This window comes from Pelodiscus sinensis, chromosome 24, assembly GCF_049634645.1.
Source record: "Pelodiscus sinensis isolate JC-2024 chromosome 24, ASM4963464v1, whole genome shotgun sequence".
NCBI classification, from domain to species: domain Eukaryota; kingdom Metazoa; phylum Chordata; order Testudines; family Trionychidae; genus Pelodiscus; species Pelodiscus sinensis.
The window spans coordinates 19,518,932-19,535,851 of NC_134734.1; the positions used below are offsets into that span (position 1 = coordinate 19,518,932).

Here is a 16,920-nt window from a genome sequence, read left to right on the forward strand (position 1 = left end):
TCTATCCTCCCCCTTCCGCCTGGTCTCGCTGGGACTTGGGACACGGAAGAAGCGAGGGGCGCCGCTCTACCCTGCAGTTCTCTCCTTGCTCTGGCGTGGCGGAGGCCTGACTGCTTCCTACCCCGGCCCAGCGGAGCACCAGCGAGTAGGCGGAAGCGGGCGGCTAGAGCGGCCCCCGCCGCTCTATCCGTGCGGGCCCTAGTCGCGGCCCGCGGAGGACTGACGGCAGGCAGGGAGCCGGGGGAGGGGGAGAGAGAAGATGGCGGAGGCCTCGGCAGCGGCCGCCGTGTCCCAGCATCGCTTCTTCTGCCACAGCTGCAAGGGGGAGGTCAGCCCCAAGCTGCCGGTAAGGGGCGGGGCGCGGACCCCTCGTCCCCCGCGGGGGGGGCCCTGCACCCCCCATGGAGGGGGGCCAACCCCGATCCCCCCCCCAGGGGCGCAGGCCGGGGGAGCGTTCAGCCCCTGTCCTCGGGGCAGCGGGGCCAGGCGGGAGAGGCGCCGCCCCCGCCCCTCGCATGAGAAGGGGGGGCTGAAACCCTGTCACCGTGCAGGGGGAGGGGGCTGCACCCCCCCCCCCCATCTGCCCTTCACTAGGGAAGCAGGAAGTGCGAGGCCAGTCCCCAGTGTCCCGGGGGGGGTCAACTCCTCCCCCCCCCAGGTAATCCCTGGCCTGAGGCTTCTTTCCCCCCTCTCTGTCCTGCCCTGGGGGGCACTGGAAGGGGAGGGGGGCACTGGAAGGGGAGGTCTTCAGCCCCCAGTTGTCCTCCAAAGAGGTGACAATGCAAAGGGCTCCCTGCCCCGCTTCAGGCCGAGAGGTGAAACCTCAAGCTTCCCTGGCCACTAAGGTGTGGGGTAGGGATGTTAGATTTTGGTTAATTGACTAGTCGATTGACCTCATGAATTGTTATCGGTTACTCGACTATTCTATGGCCCCGGGGAGTGGGGCCGGCAGCCAGTGCGCTCTGGCCCAACTCCCAAGGAGTCCCCTGCCACGCCGCGCTGCTACCTCTGTATCAGAGGTAGCCATGTGGACTGCCAGGCGGGAGCTGGTCCGCAAGGGGAGCTGGTTTAAAAACCAGCTTCCCTTGTAGCCCCAAACCTTTGATACAGAGGCAGCAGCGTGGGGTGACAGCAGACCCTGTCCAGCAGGTGGGGGAGAGGGGGATCTGAGCTCCTGGACCCAGTGCGAGCTGGAACTGAGCCAGGCTGCTGGCCCCGGCTGCTAAAAAATGTACCTGGGAGGCTGGGGGGGGGAGAAATGCGTGTAGTCTATAGCATTAGTCGATAAGGTTTTGCTTATTGGTTAATCGACTACGCTATTACATCCCCAGCTGGGAGGGCGTATATCCTAATCCTCCCTATGGAGAGAAGGGGAAGAGACACTTGTAGGCACATCAGGCACTTACCCCAGAAAGCAGAAGGCACCTCTCTCCTGATGCTCTAAGAGCCCCTTTGGGAACGTAGGGATGGTTAAACCCTTCTGAGAGTGGAGATAAACCATAGCTCACCCTTCACAGTGGCTCCAGGCCTGCTAGATAGCAAGGGCACCCATTCTCTCTAATGTTGCAGGAAAGCCTCAGGGGAGAGGCTCAGTGGCATAGAATTGTAGAACTGGAAGGGGCCTCAAGAGGTCATCTAGCTCGGTCTACAACATCAAGGGAGGACTCCCAATTCCTACAGTGAGAAGAGCAAATTTCAGTTCCGCAGACCAAGGATAAGTAGAGGCTGAAGCACCGGAGCTCCTCCTCATGCCGTTGGAGAAGAGTTTTCCTTTTGAGTACCCTCTCTGGACATGTGTATCCTAGTAAAATAGTCCTGTATCTCGTTAGAGTTGGTGGTATGTGTGGTGTATTAGATGGACTGTCACAAGCAACCCCGGCACTTATGCAATAGGATGAAGGAGGTGGGTGGACCAATCCAATCTGTGGTCTCCATTTAGATCCAAAATGGTTAGTCAGAGGTTGTCCTTATGTTCCTGATGTTCTAGTTACATCACACACCACAGCTTGGCGACTTCCTGGCTGTGGAGATGTCCTGGCGAAGCAGGAGGCTATTTGAGGAAAGGAACAGATAATGTAGCTTGGCCAGATTAGATCAGACACATAATATCTTTTTTCCTGATATATGGGAACGTGTGGAGATTCTCTGTTGAAAGGGTGCCTCAGTTTCCCCACCTGTAAAATTAGACTATCTACCTACCTCCTGAGAGAGCAGGTGTAGGAAGATTGTAAGGCTTTTAATATTTGTGATGCACTTTAAGATTCTTGGATGAAAGAACTTAATGAAGAGCAAGCTGCTGTAGCAAAACCTCATCAATCTGGATCCTGAAACAGATGCTGTCCTCCAATTCCTGGGTATTTCATAGATGATGGACAGCTTTTAGTTATCCAGACTGATTCAGGGTCATACTGACATTTAGGTAAATGAGATGGTGCTGTACTATTGCTTTTCCCTTCTGCACCATGAAAGGAGGTAAGAGGATGCTTTGGAGATTTTTGTTTTACTTTAAAAATCATTCATACATGACAGGAATGATGAGCCAGAAAATTTCATTAGCTTCCATTACAGGTAGCTCACCCCTCTGCAACTGCATATAGTCCTGTTGAGATTGGTGCTTGTCCATCCGAAATGCAAATTGATCCTTTAGCTCTCTGTTTGCAAACTCACCCTGCATCCCCTCAAGGTAGTAGCCCAGCTTTCTGGTATTTTCTCTTCTCTTTCTCCCTCCCAAATCATGTTCGACTCCCTCTTTATGCCTCTCGCCTCTGTTGCTGACTTAAGCAGTTTTCTCTCCTATGTTACAACTGTCCTTTTGTTATAAAGCAATGCTGCCCTAAATTGCTCACAACTAATTCTCTTCCGTAACTGGGATTCAGGATTTCCTGATGCCATTAGTGAGTTTTTTGGAACAAGAACTCCGGGCCCATGTATGAGATACATTGTTCAAATATTCACAGTATAAACATGTGAGCATTGACTGCCTCTTTTCTTTTGCCCTGTTGTATATTTCTATAAGCATTCCTACCCAGGCCTCTTTATTTCTAAGTCAGAGTCTTCAGTTTTGCTCTGCATGGGCATTAGACATCCTGGACTCTTTATAAGATTAATGGTTTGACTTGGCTTTTATTGTTATAATTAGGAGCACCCAGAACCCTAACTGGGATCAGGGCAGCATTGTGCTAGTCCTCTCCCACTCTGTAGTTGGGAACTGTGTTGTTCTCTTGAACAACTGCTGTCTTCACCCCGCGGGAGATGGTGTGTCACAGCATTCAGGTATTCTGGAGGATGATATGGACTCTAAAAATGTGAGCTATTATTACCCAGACTTTATAAATAATATGTTCAGGATTTATACCTGCCAAACCAATGAATTGTTTCACTTTTTCAACCTCTCCAGTATTGGGGTGACAACCTCTTTATCTTCTGCTGTTCCTGTCGCACACAACCTGATGGGAACCTGCTTGAATTAAGGATCACCCCTCTTTCAGTCAGCTCCTCAAGTTCTGGGGGGAGCAAGAGATATCCCATCATGCTCCAGACAACCAGTAATGTCATGACAAGGCAGGTCAGGGCCTATTTCTGAAGTAAGACTCTCTTATGCTCTTTTGAAAGCCTGTCATTGTGAATCAGCCTGTGTAAACTTTCCTTAAGGAGCGTGAAACTGGGAGGATAACTCTTTAGTTCTAAAGTTGACTTGGGCTCTGACTCGCTTTGTAGCATTGGCCATGTCACTTCCTTGCTTTGTGCCTCAAGTTTCCCCATCTGTAAAATGTGGCAAGCATTGGTTTCATGGGGCAATGGGCTGATGTTTGCAAAGGGCTACATTAGGATTTTATTTCAGATCTCTGAATTGTCCAGTAGAAGTCCACGGACCTGTTTATTTCTAGGGTGAGGTAGCTCAGACAGTGACTTGGACCTGGTCTACACTCAAAACGGGTCAACGTAGCTGCTTCACTCAGGGCTGTAAAAAGTTTCCTGCCCTGAGCACTGTGGTTAGGTTGACCTGAACCCTGGTGTAGTTGCAGCTGGGTCGACAGAAGGATTCTCCTGTCAACTTAGCTGCTGCCATTCTAGAGATGTTACCTGTTTTGATGGAAAACCCATTTCTGTTGCTGTAGTCTTTGCTAATGCTCTATGTAGACCCGGCTGTAACATCCTAGGTGTGCTGCTGTAGCGTAGATGTAGCCTAAGACTGAGTCAAAACTTCTGTTCCTAGCTCTTCACGAGACCTTTGGCAAGAAACTCTCTGTCTGTCTGTTTCTCTGTCTCTGTCTCCCCCGTCAGTAGAATGGGGAGGGGTTTTTTAGACAGTTTCGGTGGTGATTCTTGGATTAGGGTAACATCAACCTAAAGTAAAAATATCTTGTGAGAGAGATTGTGAGATGGCTTACATGGCAGGGAGATAATCCTTTATGCCAGGAGTAACACACTGCTCATCAGGCTTGACTGGAAAGTGTGATGCCATCTCCCTTTGAAGCAAGTGTGCAAGTTCCATTGGTGCTGATTGCATGGCCAGTCCCTGGATAAATCTCCTAGGATGTCAGTAGGAGAGCAGATCTAGAGGCCATGCTGATCTTCAATGTAGCTGTCAGATGCCCTCTATTCAGCAGCCGCGTTGCGATCGGCTGTATGTGAAAATATTTAACATGCACTATTCCCACCTCTGGGGGGGGGGGGAGGGAGAGGGAGAGAGAGAAGGGGCTAGTAATCCACAAAACAAACCACGTTTATGCATTGATGGGGCTAGAGCTGTGCTCTCCCAGGATGTCACATGAAGGCTGGCTGTTCGCTGACCGGCACAGGAAGCGTTAACGGACTGTTGGATCTCAATAGTAATGTTTCCATAGCTGCTTTAGCATAACTGCTGTGCTTCCACTATTGGCTGAATGTGGCCTGGTTTCATTTGGAGGATGGTGAAGGGAGGGGAAATAAACCATTTTCCTTGACTGCCATTTCAAATCACACTCTCCGCTCTATGCTGCAGGTGCAAATACGGCTGCAGCTGCAGCCCAGCGGATATGGTCGTATTTTAAAGCGAAAGGATAACTTGGCTTGATTAAACATGGCACGAGAGAAAAATCAGAGAGGCTGTTCAGAATTCCGCGCTAGATAGCTGCAGTGATGCAAACTGCTGCCGTATGCTTTTTTAAAAAAATTTGTCCCCCAAAGGACCATGTGACGGTGAATCTGCAACTTGCTCCTCCGGAGGGTCTTCTGTGATCTTGATCAGTTGATGTAGTAAAAAATCTCATGGTCCTTTTTGTCAGGGATAGGTGGCTGTCCATCTTGGTCATCTCCCAGTTGTAGTCTGAAGATACCAACTCGCTACAGTTTCGTTTATGTTGGTGGGGGAAGGAGGGGGCGGGACGCTTTCCTTCACATAACATTTCTTCTAAAGCACTTTGAACTCATCCAAAGTTCGCCAAGTATTATTGCTGACTTCCCATCCTGCACTGCTAAACGGCTGCCATGTGTCGCCACGCTGCGTTTTAGTGATGGATTAAAAAACTATCCCAGTTTATTACTACTTTGAGTGCTGAGAATGTGATCGGTCCTGTGCAATCCCAATACACAGAGCACTGGGTATAAAATATTGGCCTCGTCAATACTATTTCTGTAACCAAATCAAGGATAGTGTGTTTGCCCCATGCCCTGGGGAGAGAACAGTTAAAATGTAGAGTGAGGAGCGAATGTGCATCTTTTAAGTCCTTGGATTTGTGATAAAGGCAGGCTCTTAACTAACATGAGGTGACCTGTGTGTGAAGATAAGGCTGTTTGGTTTTCACACAAGCTAGCAGGTTGAGTTAAAGACTTGTGGGAGAGCTAGGGGGTTTGCTTGACTTACTAACTCATGTGAAAACTATTTGTCTTTGCTAGGATTTTACCTCATGTTAACGAGCTGGAGTTACAATCAGACTCTTTTTCCTAGTGAAGATTTACTTCAGCTGGGCTAAAACACTGGAGTATCCACGGGCTTAGCATTGTCACGGGAATAGTCAGATCTTGTGTCCCTGATTCAGGTATGTTTGTGGGACAGTACTCTCTTGTGGGGTCCTTTGGGATGAAAGGTGCTGAAGGAATGTAAGATCATTACCATTCTACTGCGAAGAGGGGTAAAGTAGGGCAAAGAATATACTTTTTCAGATTTCCCCCAAACTGGCTTCGAATGGCATTGTTGAAGTAGATTTTGATCTACTTGAATCTCAGTGAGCCGTTAAAAGAAACCTTTGAAATGCTTTCCATGCTAATGTTAAATTTGGCCTATTATCATGTGAAGTTGCAATCTTTCACTATATGGAATACATCGCCGTTATAAGGTAAATGTACTAAGCAAAAGAGGGGAAAGTCCTATCTAATCTCACCCATATCGGCTATAGGAATAAGCTGGTTGAGTCTCTTTAAAAATCCTCTGACCAGTATACCTTAAATCAATGCAGAATGTCTTGCATTGGTTGGTCACAGTTTTGTCTGATGAAACCTTTTCTAAGAGGTCCCTGAGAGCAATAAATTTATTAGTGGGAAAAGACTCATAATCTGCATAATTTAATCCATGATGAACTGGCATCTTCCTTTTGATCTCTTGGCAGGTCTTTTTTTGCGATTCTTTTATTTTTTCCTCCAGAAGAATGCCTGTGCTGAATGGGAGGCATCTTTGCCATTTCCGCTGGGCTCAATCCATATTGAAATTTAAGTTTGAAAAGGTAATGCCTGGAATGTTAATTAAAAAGGTAGAACTCTTCTCAGAACTTTGGGGCTCCTCCTTTCTTAGAGTACATTGCAGGCTAAAATTTCTGCAAAATTGTATTGATCTGAAATACTGATTGGGGTCAGGAAATAGAAATAATCCCAGGGAACCTTGTAAATGTAGGCCCTGGTCTTGCACACACCAAAGTGAAGTCCCATTGATGTGAACATGTGTCTGTGTGTGTGTGCAGGCTTGGAGTTGGGTCCTGTTGCCCTTCTGCATACAAAGTTCCTACTGCTCACTAGGGTTGCCAGGTGTCCGGTGTTGAACCAGTATTTGAGCTTTCTGTCTGGGAAACAAATTGAGAAAATACCGCACATATAAATGTCCCATATTTTCTAATTACGTTTTATTATTATCATGAGTATCAGTATGTAGTTGCGTACTGCCTGGCAGAGCATGTCTACCAGCCAGGCAGTATGCAACTACGCAATAAAGAGGAGGGGGACAGGGCCGGACACACCTGTGCGCCACGCTAGGACCGTGCGCATGACAGGCAGTACCCTGGGATCTGTGTGCGCCCGGGCCAGCCCCGCTTCATGCCGGCTGGTTCCCCCCCGCTCCCCTCCTGGCCAGCCCTGCTTCCCGCTGGCCGGTTCCCACCCCCATCTGAGATCAAGTGTGTCCTGTTTTTAAATCATCTGGTAACCCTACTGCTCACAGGATCAGTCCTCTTAACTATGCAAGATGCAAATTATATGAGTTGTGTATGGGACTTATTTAATGCCTCTCCCTTCCTCCGCCCGATATGCAGTCTCCTCTTGGGTGAACTTGGCCTCAATTTTAGCACCATGAAGTGATGCTGCACGGCAGTTTACAACAGGAAGTGAATAATACCGTAAGCAACTAAAACTAGAAATGAACTTCAAGTAGTCAAGAAATACTCCCCCGTGTTGGGCCAGGATGCTGGGTTATTACACCCATTGTTCTACCTGAAAGATAGTTGGCTCCAGTTAAAGGCCAAAACATAACTTCTGTGATGTGTGCCCTGTGTTCACATGGAGAAAGACAGTCGTAGGTCAGGAATAGGAAAACAATTGCAGCCACGAATAGATTTTTAAACAGACTAGAATAGAAAATAATAGCAGTTAACCCCCACTGTGGCTCTAGGGAAAAGTGATAGAATCCAGCAGCATCCAGTATTTCTGCTCATGAGCTGCATATGTTGGCATATTAGTATCAATCTGTAAAGGACTTGGTACTGTGTGAGGAAGAGAAAAATCCTACGTTATCTAATATAACTATTGTTACAAAGTCCAGGTAAATGCAGTTGCACCTTCCTTGTGCTGTAGCAGAAGAGAGAATACAGTAGTCAAGGAAACTATCCCAATGCCCTCTGCAAAACTAAATACAGTTATAAAGTTAAATAATAGCAGAGAAAGAAATGAAAGGGTATAGGAAAAGCACTAAAAAACAGTTTTCAGGATACTTGCAGGGAGCATATTTCAGATAGTAGGAGCTAAAGAAGAAAAGATCCTGGTTTCTCCCCCTCCCCCCCCCTTCCAAGTTTGGCACATTGTTTTTTGTTAAGGCCAGACGGAAACTTTAGCATCTAGTTTGACTACCTGCATATCACGGAAAGTGTATGTGTGTGACTAGCGGATTTACCTGGCATTGCTTGGGACTGTAATTCGGGAATTCCATCAAATGTATTTTTTCTTCATCCCAATAAACTCCTATCATTCTCTATTCTTTAACAAATAAGCGCTGTAGTCAATTTGGTTTCCAATAACATTGTCTTTTAGTTTTCAAACCTTAAGTTTTGATTCAGCTGTGCCAAACCAGAGCACTACTCCAGATTTTTCAATTTTATCTCTTCTATAAGATTTATTGAGAAGCAATCCTATTTTTCTTGCTCATCTTGGTTCAGTTTCTTTCATTATTCATTCAGGTATGTCAGTTTTGAGGACTGTATTTGCTGCTTTGGTGTTTCTCATTTCTGTTTGATTTTTATGCAAAGCAATCCCACTCCAGGCAGACCCACATTTTCCTGGTACAACCATACCCTTATGTTGCTTTCAGTTATAAGAGAAAGCTGCATACCAAATTTGGTGGTCCTAGCTTTTACCGTTTAGGAGGAGTTCTTGAACAAACAGACTCTCTAAAATATATAGCAAATTAAAAAATTCTTTTAAATCTGTTCCATTCTAAATTGCCGGATAAATTCTTGGCATAAACTGTAAATGGCTGGTATGTCTTCCTTAGCTGCTGGCTTAAAACATTCTTATGCCATGCCTGTTACTCTGGTATGTGGGCACCATGTTACTTCTAAAGTGCATAAGCTGGCTATGTAATGGCACACACAAAAATATTTTGGTGGCTCAGTTTAATTTCCAGAGAAAGGTGCGTGTATCACTAGGACAATCCCAGTGAACTGGCCAAAGACTGAATAGACCACAGAGACTCGGCTACTCTCTAAGGGACAATGCTGCAGGTCAGGATTGAGCCATTCAATGGTATAGAAGAAATGTGTGTGCCGGTTTCCTTTTGAGTGTGGATGAAGAATCCCGAAGTTCCTCCAGCACATATCAAAGAAAAACTTAGCTTGAGGTTTCCTCATAGGACTGCAGCTTGCTGCTTGCCTTTGGAAAATAGAGAGGAAAAGAAAACAGACAGTCACTGACTTCAGCAGAGAGCTATGACGGTTGCATATCTGAGTGTCTTATCCTTCTGGTGGGTGATAACATGGCTAGGAAGCCCCCTGTGTCATTCCAAGCCCGTCTCGCTTGATTGGTGTACTTCAGATTGAGAATCCAGGCAAAATGAAGATTCCAGATGAAACGTGTATTTGTCTGCGAATACTGATGGCATAAACATAATGGGGGTTGGACACTTCTGCACAGTTAATGATAGGGATGTTCAATTTCGATTAATCAGCTAATTGAGTAGTTGATGGAATTTCCATTGACTACTCGATTAGTTAAGGGGGGAGATGCAGCAGGGAATTTGACACCAGTGTGGGCACCAGTCCCCACTCATGCCAGATTCCCTGCTCTGCCTCTGCCTCTCCTGTTCTCCCTCAATCACGGAGACAGTGCTGGGAGGCAACATGCTTTAAGCTGGCTCCCCCCCAGCACTGGCTCATGTCTCTTCCCCCTCCCGCCCCCCCGGCTGCCTTTGATATAGATGCGGGGGCGGGGGGGGGGGGGGGGGGGGAGAGAATGCAAGTAGATGACTCAACTACCCGATAAGCCTAGGTTTATCGGGTAGTCAAATAGTCGACTATTCTTTTACATCCCTAGTTAATGACCATTTGGAGGGACAGAGGGTTCTTCATAGTGCACCTGGCCACTCTGTGAAATGCATGAAGCAGAGCTGATTAGTGATAACGGAAGGGTGGCTGGGTGCTCTGAGCAGTGTGTTTGAAACCTCTTCTCTGCAACACTTGCTCTTCTCTTTTGTGGCCCAGTTCTGCTTTGGAGATGGCACCTTCAGCCATAGTTGGAGGTGAAAGCAAAGGGTTCCATTTCCAGGGCCTGTTCAGTCCTTGGCTTTTCAGCTGAAACTACCACAAAGGGGCCAATTGTGATCATGGTTTTTAAGATGCTGGGATGGGACTGAGACCCACCATGATCAATCCCCATGAGCTGCTCAACAGCTGGTAGATCGTTACCTCTAAGCTAGAGTTTGAGCAGTAACATAATGATGAAAGGTTCCATATCCCTGAACCATCCAGCATCTCTTCATTTTTCCAGCTTCCTTGGAGACTTTTTCAAATAGTGAATAGTATCAAAACCATTTGTGTAGCATAAGGCCCGGTCTACACTACACCTGGAAGGTTGGGTTAAGGTACGCAACTCTAGCTGGAGTTGGCATACCTTAACCCGAGCATGGTGCCATCATGCCAACAGAAGTAAATGCTCCTGTTGGCTGCCTTTACTCCTCGCGACTGTGAGGAGTACAGGTGCCAGCAAGAGCTGCCCTCAGTATTTGATTTATGGGTCTTAACTAGACCCTCTAAATTGAACACCAGAAGAGTGATCTCCATGGTGGCCAGTGAAGACGTGCCCTAAGAAATAATTTTGAAATACTATATCCATTTCCACTTATCTGTTTGGTTCGCATTGCTGTTCCCTCTTCCGTCCAGCTTAGTTATTTAACCCAAATGCTGTATTTATCTCTTTCTACCTTGCATGTTAATTGTAGGTTAGTTTTTGGGCAAGTCTTTCCAACTTACTAGATGTAGGAAAGCACTTCCAAAAATGAATGGAACCACAGGCCTTAAATCTATAAATCCTAGCCGTGATGTCCATTGAATCACCACATAATGGATTTTCATTTTATTACAAAACCAAGTAATTGGCCTAATTTAAAAAATGTTCACTTGGTCTCATCTTCTCTGAACAGAGTTCATGTCAGCATCAATCCTAAGCAGAACTTCATCTTGAACTCTGGAAAAGAACCTCTGCATGCACATCTTTCACTTGGCCAGCAATGAACTGCAGAGCCAGCCGAAAGGCAGCTGGAAAATGCGGCAGGCCTTGGGAAATAGCAGCGTAGGTAACAGCACAGAATGTTGCTAGTTGAGTAAATCTTTGTAATGGGGTTCCTTGAACAGTGGAAATCAAGAAAATGATTTTAAGTGGAGCCGAACGCCAGGCTGTTTTTGCCGATCTGCAGTTGGGCCTTCGTTTAACATGGAGCCACATTTCCAGAATTGGCTCTCGTTTTTGGTTCCCTCAGCTATTGGGTGCCTAATGTGGATACGCACTAGGGCTTGATTGTTTTCTTGAGAGAGAGTTTCTGAGCACCCACAGCTCCTAGCATCTTTTGAAAATCAGACTCAAGAGATGTCCAGTTGGATGCCTAAAATCTGGGTGCTCTCAGAAAATGTTGTCCTTAGCCACCTTTGATTTTGTTTGTAGATGTGTCCCCCTCATTCTAGTCATGTTTTTAGTAAATAGGTACCATGAATGCCTCTGTTCAGCCCTAAAACCACCCCTCTTATCGCACTGAATGTAAAGTTGGCTTGTTCCTGCAGGGTAAGAGTAGTGACTCTGTTAGACCAAGAGAAGGGCTGAGGTCCAGAGTCCGAGAGCCCTGGACTGTCAATCCCCTACTAGTAGAAACTTCTTTCTTAAAATCAAGGAGTTGAGTCTCAGGTGCATCAGGGGAGGAGGGATGTCTTTTCAGACTCAAATCAGCAAGGTATTTAAGGGCATGTCTAGCTACAGGGGCAGGAGTAGACCCATTAAAGTCAATGGCATCACTTAAGCACATTCCTAACTTTAAACATTTAAGTACATTGCTAAAGTAGGGCTTCATGTATCCTAAAAAGGGATATCCTGGAATCTCAGTGCTTGAATCTCTTCCCATTAGATTGTGTAGCCCCCTTGTCTGTTCCCTGTGGCATTTGTTCAACAGCTTTGTCAAATAATACTCTGTATTTCTGCACCTAGAACTTCATAGTCTTCAGAGCATCCTCGTAATACTCCTGAGTCGACCCCTCTGGTTCTAAATACCAGGAAATGGAGTTAAAATACACCCCCTCCAGCCGAGACTCTGCCCTCTTTGAATGAGGCTTCAGCCTGCACCTATGGGCATTGTAGCACTTGGCAGAAGCCGTGAATAGCTAAAATATGACTTCTGCCAAGGGCTGGTGGATGGCAGCCACTAGCTGAGGTCAGTCCTGAGCAGGTGATGTCAGTTTGGAAAGGATCAGAGCCATAGTTTGCACCTAGTGTCTCTATAAGAGAAGGTTTAAGAACCAAAGCAAGTTGAAACAGTGATTTTTAGGGGGGGTGTAGCTTAAAATGCCTTGCTCAAAGGACTTCAACCTTACTGCAGCCCCCCCCCCCCCCCCCCAGGCATGGAAATGTCAAGGTAATCTAAGTGAGCATGTGAATTTTAGAGCACTTATAAAAATGGACAGATAAACAGTAAGCTCGTCTCAACCTTATCTATAGTATTCCTGCTGTCCTACGTTCACACCCCACATATAGCTCTAAATCCGCAATGGGCAGCCAAGGCAAGTGAGTGAGCTGCATCAGTAACCTTCCTTCATCTCGGTGGGCCTACAACAATCTCCTGAGACAGGGCAGTTTTGCTCACTGCACTTGTATACCTAGAATTTGCAGGATGTGCCGACTGCACCGTCGCAGCGCTTTGGATGCAAAGGGAGCGCACGGCTCTCTGTCAGTGTTGTGTGCAATCAGCACGCACCATACTTCTCGTGCTCTGGCTTTACATGCGTGTCACTTTAGTAATATCGGCAGGAAAAAAACGACGTGAACGGAAACAGCAGAATCAGGCAATCCTGTGCACGGGCAGCAGTCAGCAAGATGTCTTGCAGGCCATTGTGGGTTACCCACCACCGCTCTAAACGTGTGTCTTCCCACTAGTGGTTGATGCTTTCAATCCTTACAGATGGCAACATAGTCTTATTTGCAGATCTTAGTCTAGTTGTATATATTGGTATTTAACTCAGATACCTGCTCCTACACACAACTGAGCAATGCAGTTATTTTTTCAAAGGCATGTGTCTGTTCTCTTTAGCTTCCCTGTGTAATTATTTTCTTTAAAACTGATTCCAGACTTTCATGGGTGTTGAGCTCCAGTGATTCCGAATGCTGGGCTCCTTTGAAAATCCTGCTGTTTAGCTACCTTGCCGAGACCTGCGTAAAAGCTTGTCCCCTTATGTCCTCGCAGAAAGGCCAAGTTGTAAATGTTCATCACTTGATGCATCAGTGTAGAAAATAGCCAAACAAGATTAAGTCGCAGAGGGTCGAAGAGCTCATGATCCTTAATTAGTGCACTGAGGTGCTATGGCAGTATACTTATAAATAAAATATAGGGGAAATAATTAGATTCAATCCAAAGGAAAATGGGGGAGAGAATTTATGCTGAATCAGACGCACAGAACTGTAAACCGGAGTTTGCAATATGACAGCAAAGAAACCAGAGCAAATTTTGAGACCGCACCCATAAAGACATCACCCAACAGGCAGGGAGGTATTTGTCATCCAGGCTCTCACACTGATAACATCACTCGTGGAATTTGATCAGGTATTGGACACCAACAGGGCTTGAATTCAGAGGTGAGCTGGGTTATACATTAGTTAGCAGCAGTTCTTCATTGGCTGGACTAGACAACACGAGGTCTCTTCCATCTGTGACGCTTCTCTATCTTGTCTTTCATTTGTGCTTCCTGCAGTGCCCCTCTCTGCTTAGCAGAACTCTTGGTGTGTAAAATTCTCTCTTGGTTTGTGTTTTGTAGAGATTCCTGTTGGGTTGCTGCAGGTCTTCCTGGGAGATGGATGTAGCCTCAGTCTAGCATGTGTGCTCTTAACTTCTGTAATCACTGTAGACCTACCAAGCAGTGCTCTGGCCTGAAGCCTGAATGTGCAAAAATGTCCAAAACATTTAATTGTCTCCAGTATGCATTCCACTGATAAACAGTGTTCAATTTTTTTACAGAAGCATATGAAACAGAGAGAGGGGTGGGGACCATCAGCCATTCCTGGATTAAATTTCATCTGTTGCTATGGCTTAACTAGTTCCACAAAGCCACTAGTGAGATGTAAAGAAATTTGATTCCCCCCCCCCCCCCCCCCGGTGACCTGTTTTGTACTTACCTGCATATACACGGAGCTCACGAATGTGGATGACTATACACTGTCCAGTTAAAACGTGAGATTCTCTTCCTGAGTCCTGGGAACGTTCCTCGTTAATTCACTCATCTGGGTGGGCGGGGGGCAGAGGAAAAGAGAGAGAATCTAAAGAGACTGTTGTGTTTTTGGTGCTGTCTGCCATAAATTGAAGCAGATTTATGATGTTGGAGCAGAATTAGGGCACTTGCTGTATAAGCTTTTTCATGGTTAGAGGAATTAGGAAGGGGAATCTAAAGTGCTTTCCGATCTCGCATCAGTATTCTGATGGGACTGGGAGAAAGGAATTCCCCACAACTCTAGTGGAAGACCAATCCAGAGTGTTTATGCTGCAGCCAAATTTTTGCCCTTGTCGTTTAAGGGATAAACGGTATCTTAGGCTGTTCTGTGAGGCCGTTGCCTGGCTTTCCTGAGGGCAAACAGCTGAGTAACTTGCCCTCATGGAGCCAGGTTTTACCACAAACGTAAGAGCTTCTTGTTGTTTAAAGTGTGTGTTTAAAACTTAGGAAACATTCAAAGACTGTTCCTTAGTCCAACTGGGGTAAATTTGGAAGCTGGAATCCTGGACTATCCTCACCAAATGTCTAACAGGCAAAAACTGCTGGCATCCAAGGCTGGGAGATTTAAAGAGGTCTAGCGACTTAGATGATCAACAGAAGCCGGGCACCTGACTCCCTTAAGCCTTGAAAATCCCATCCCTAATTGGCAGTTTCCCCAGAGAGGCTAAGAACGGGAAACCTGATCTTGTCTCTATAGGAGGTTCCTACCGGGTCAAATGTGAGACCTGGGTCAGCATGGGGGAAGATGCTCTCTGTGCTGGAGTCTCTCTGTCCATCTCTGGGACAGTCGGCACGTGTCACAAGAGCTGAGTTCACGTTACAGAACATGGCTTAAATACGTGTTTTTTAAAAATAGAATGAAGTCGAAAGGCTTGATTCTTAGAGACATGGAGGGAGCTGTTCTTAATGGAGTGGAGTCTGGCCCCTACAACACGAACACCAATATCCTTCCACGAAGGCTACACCTGCATGGGACAGCTTTCAGGATCAGGGCCAAAATGTCATGCCGCAGCTGAGAGGCTGGATTGTGATATTGTGACTTGCCTTCATCCATCAAATCCGACTGATTTTTACAGGAGTCACAATGTGCAGCGGGGTCTGTGTTTAGGCTGGTTACGGACTCGCTTGGAGTATAATTTACCATATTAAAGTGTTACAGAACTTCCTGTCCCTTGCCTTGACACAGCACGGTTCCTCCACCCTCGGTATCTGACATCACAGCCTGAATGCGTTTCCAAGAGGACTGCAGCCTGGAGATGAATACCAAAGTGCCACTGCTTGCCAAAGGTTTTCAGGCCATGCGTATAGTAGGCCTTCATGTGCATTGATAGGCCAGCATCTGAGGCTGTGTATGTGACAGTGCATTGCTGTGTTGACCTTTGACAGGTCACATTGTGTTAGCTTTGACAGATGGTTTCTGTTAGCTGACCTGTGCCTACACTTTGTTGGGTTTTTTTAAGTGTTGGACATTAGGGGCCAGATCCTCGACTGTTGTAAATCAGTGTCGTTCCCTAGCAGTGTTGATTTACACCAGTTAAGGATCTGGCCCAAAAGATGCTGTTGCATTTGTGAACGGAAAGGTCTGTTGGTACATAGTGTGATCTTCTGGCTGGTCATAGATGGTAGCAGGAAGGGATGTTAAAATGTGTTTGTTCAAGTAAATGTGTAAAAATTTCAGCGGTTACACATTGGTGGGGGGAGTAGCGGCTCCTTGGGAGCTGGTGCACTCAGGGAGTCAGCCCCCTGTGGGTACCATCTCTCGCCTCCCTCCCCACCCCCATGCTGCTGACTCTGATATAGAGTCAGCAGCATGGTGTGGGGGGCTGGCTGCATGTAACTAGGCACGTTAACCAACGAGCCCAGGCTCATCGGTTAACCATGCACACAGTCACATGTTCACATCCTTAGTAGCAGATGTGCTCCCGTTCACAGAGCAAATGCCATAAATGCAAGAGGAGGGAGATTCTTTGAATCTCTCCTCCCCCCCCCCCCCCCCAAGCAGCATCACCAGAGTCTTGCCTGGGCCCCTCTCCTGCAAGTTCCTCATTGGCGATCTCTGTCCAGTATTGAGAGAGCTGGGAAAGGACTCTCTGCTTGATGTAAAGGGGATGGGAATATCTGGTGATCAGGAGTGTCTAATGCTTCAAGGAAGTCTAGCAGGGTGAGCTTTGGTCTGTAGCCAGCAGGAGGGAATGCACTCGGGTGCGTGTGTTATGTCCCTGCCATGCCCATGTGTGAAGCTTGGTGATGAGGGGTCTGGATACTGGCTTCGGAGCACATTTGTTGGTTTTGCTAGCTCAGGAGATGGAGGGCAGACTAAGGATGTTAACTAACGAGTAATTTACTAGTCGAGTAGTCAATGGAATTTCCCGCTGGGGTTCTTGTACATTTCAACAGAGGAACGCGGAACTCCACCTGCAGCCCAGGGCCTTTAGGAAGTCCTGCTGACTCCGGGCTCCATGAGGGCGCTTACCCTGGGGACTCGTGCATTTCAAAGTGGAAGCGCCAT

The 16,920-nt window shown here is 46.7% G+C and overlaps 1 protein-coding gene across 2 annotated transcripts in view; it reads left to right on the plus strand.

Annotated features, from left to right (window-relative positions):
- The first annotated feature begins 63 nt into the window (after window positions 1-63).
- RNF115 (ring finger protein 115) overlaps window positions 64-16,920 on the plus strand; it is a 64,497-nt gene continuing 47,640 nt past the window's right edge. The window contains exons 1-3 of one of the 2 annotated variants that reach the window (XM_075908383.1): window positions 64-346; window positions 5,878-6,020; window positions 6,588-6,701. In XM_075908383.1, coding sequence (XP_075764498.1) covers window positions 6,627-6,701 — 75 coding nt within the window. In that variant the 5' untranslated portion in view covers window positions 64-346; window positions 5,878-6,020; window positions 6,588-6,626. The remainder of the gene's footprint in view (window positions 347-5,877; window positions 6,021-6,587; window positions 6,702-16,920) is intronic. The other variant, XM_075908382.1, reaches the window with a different exon arrangement.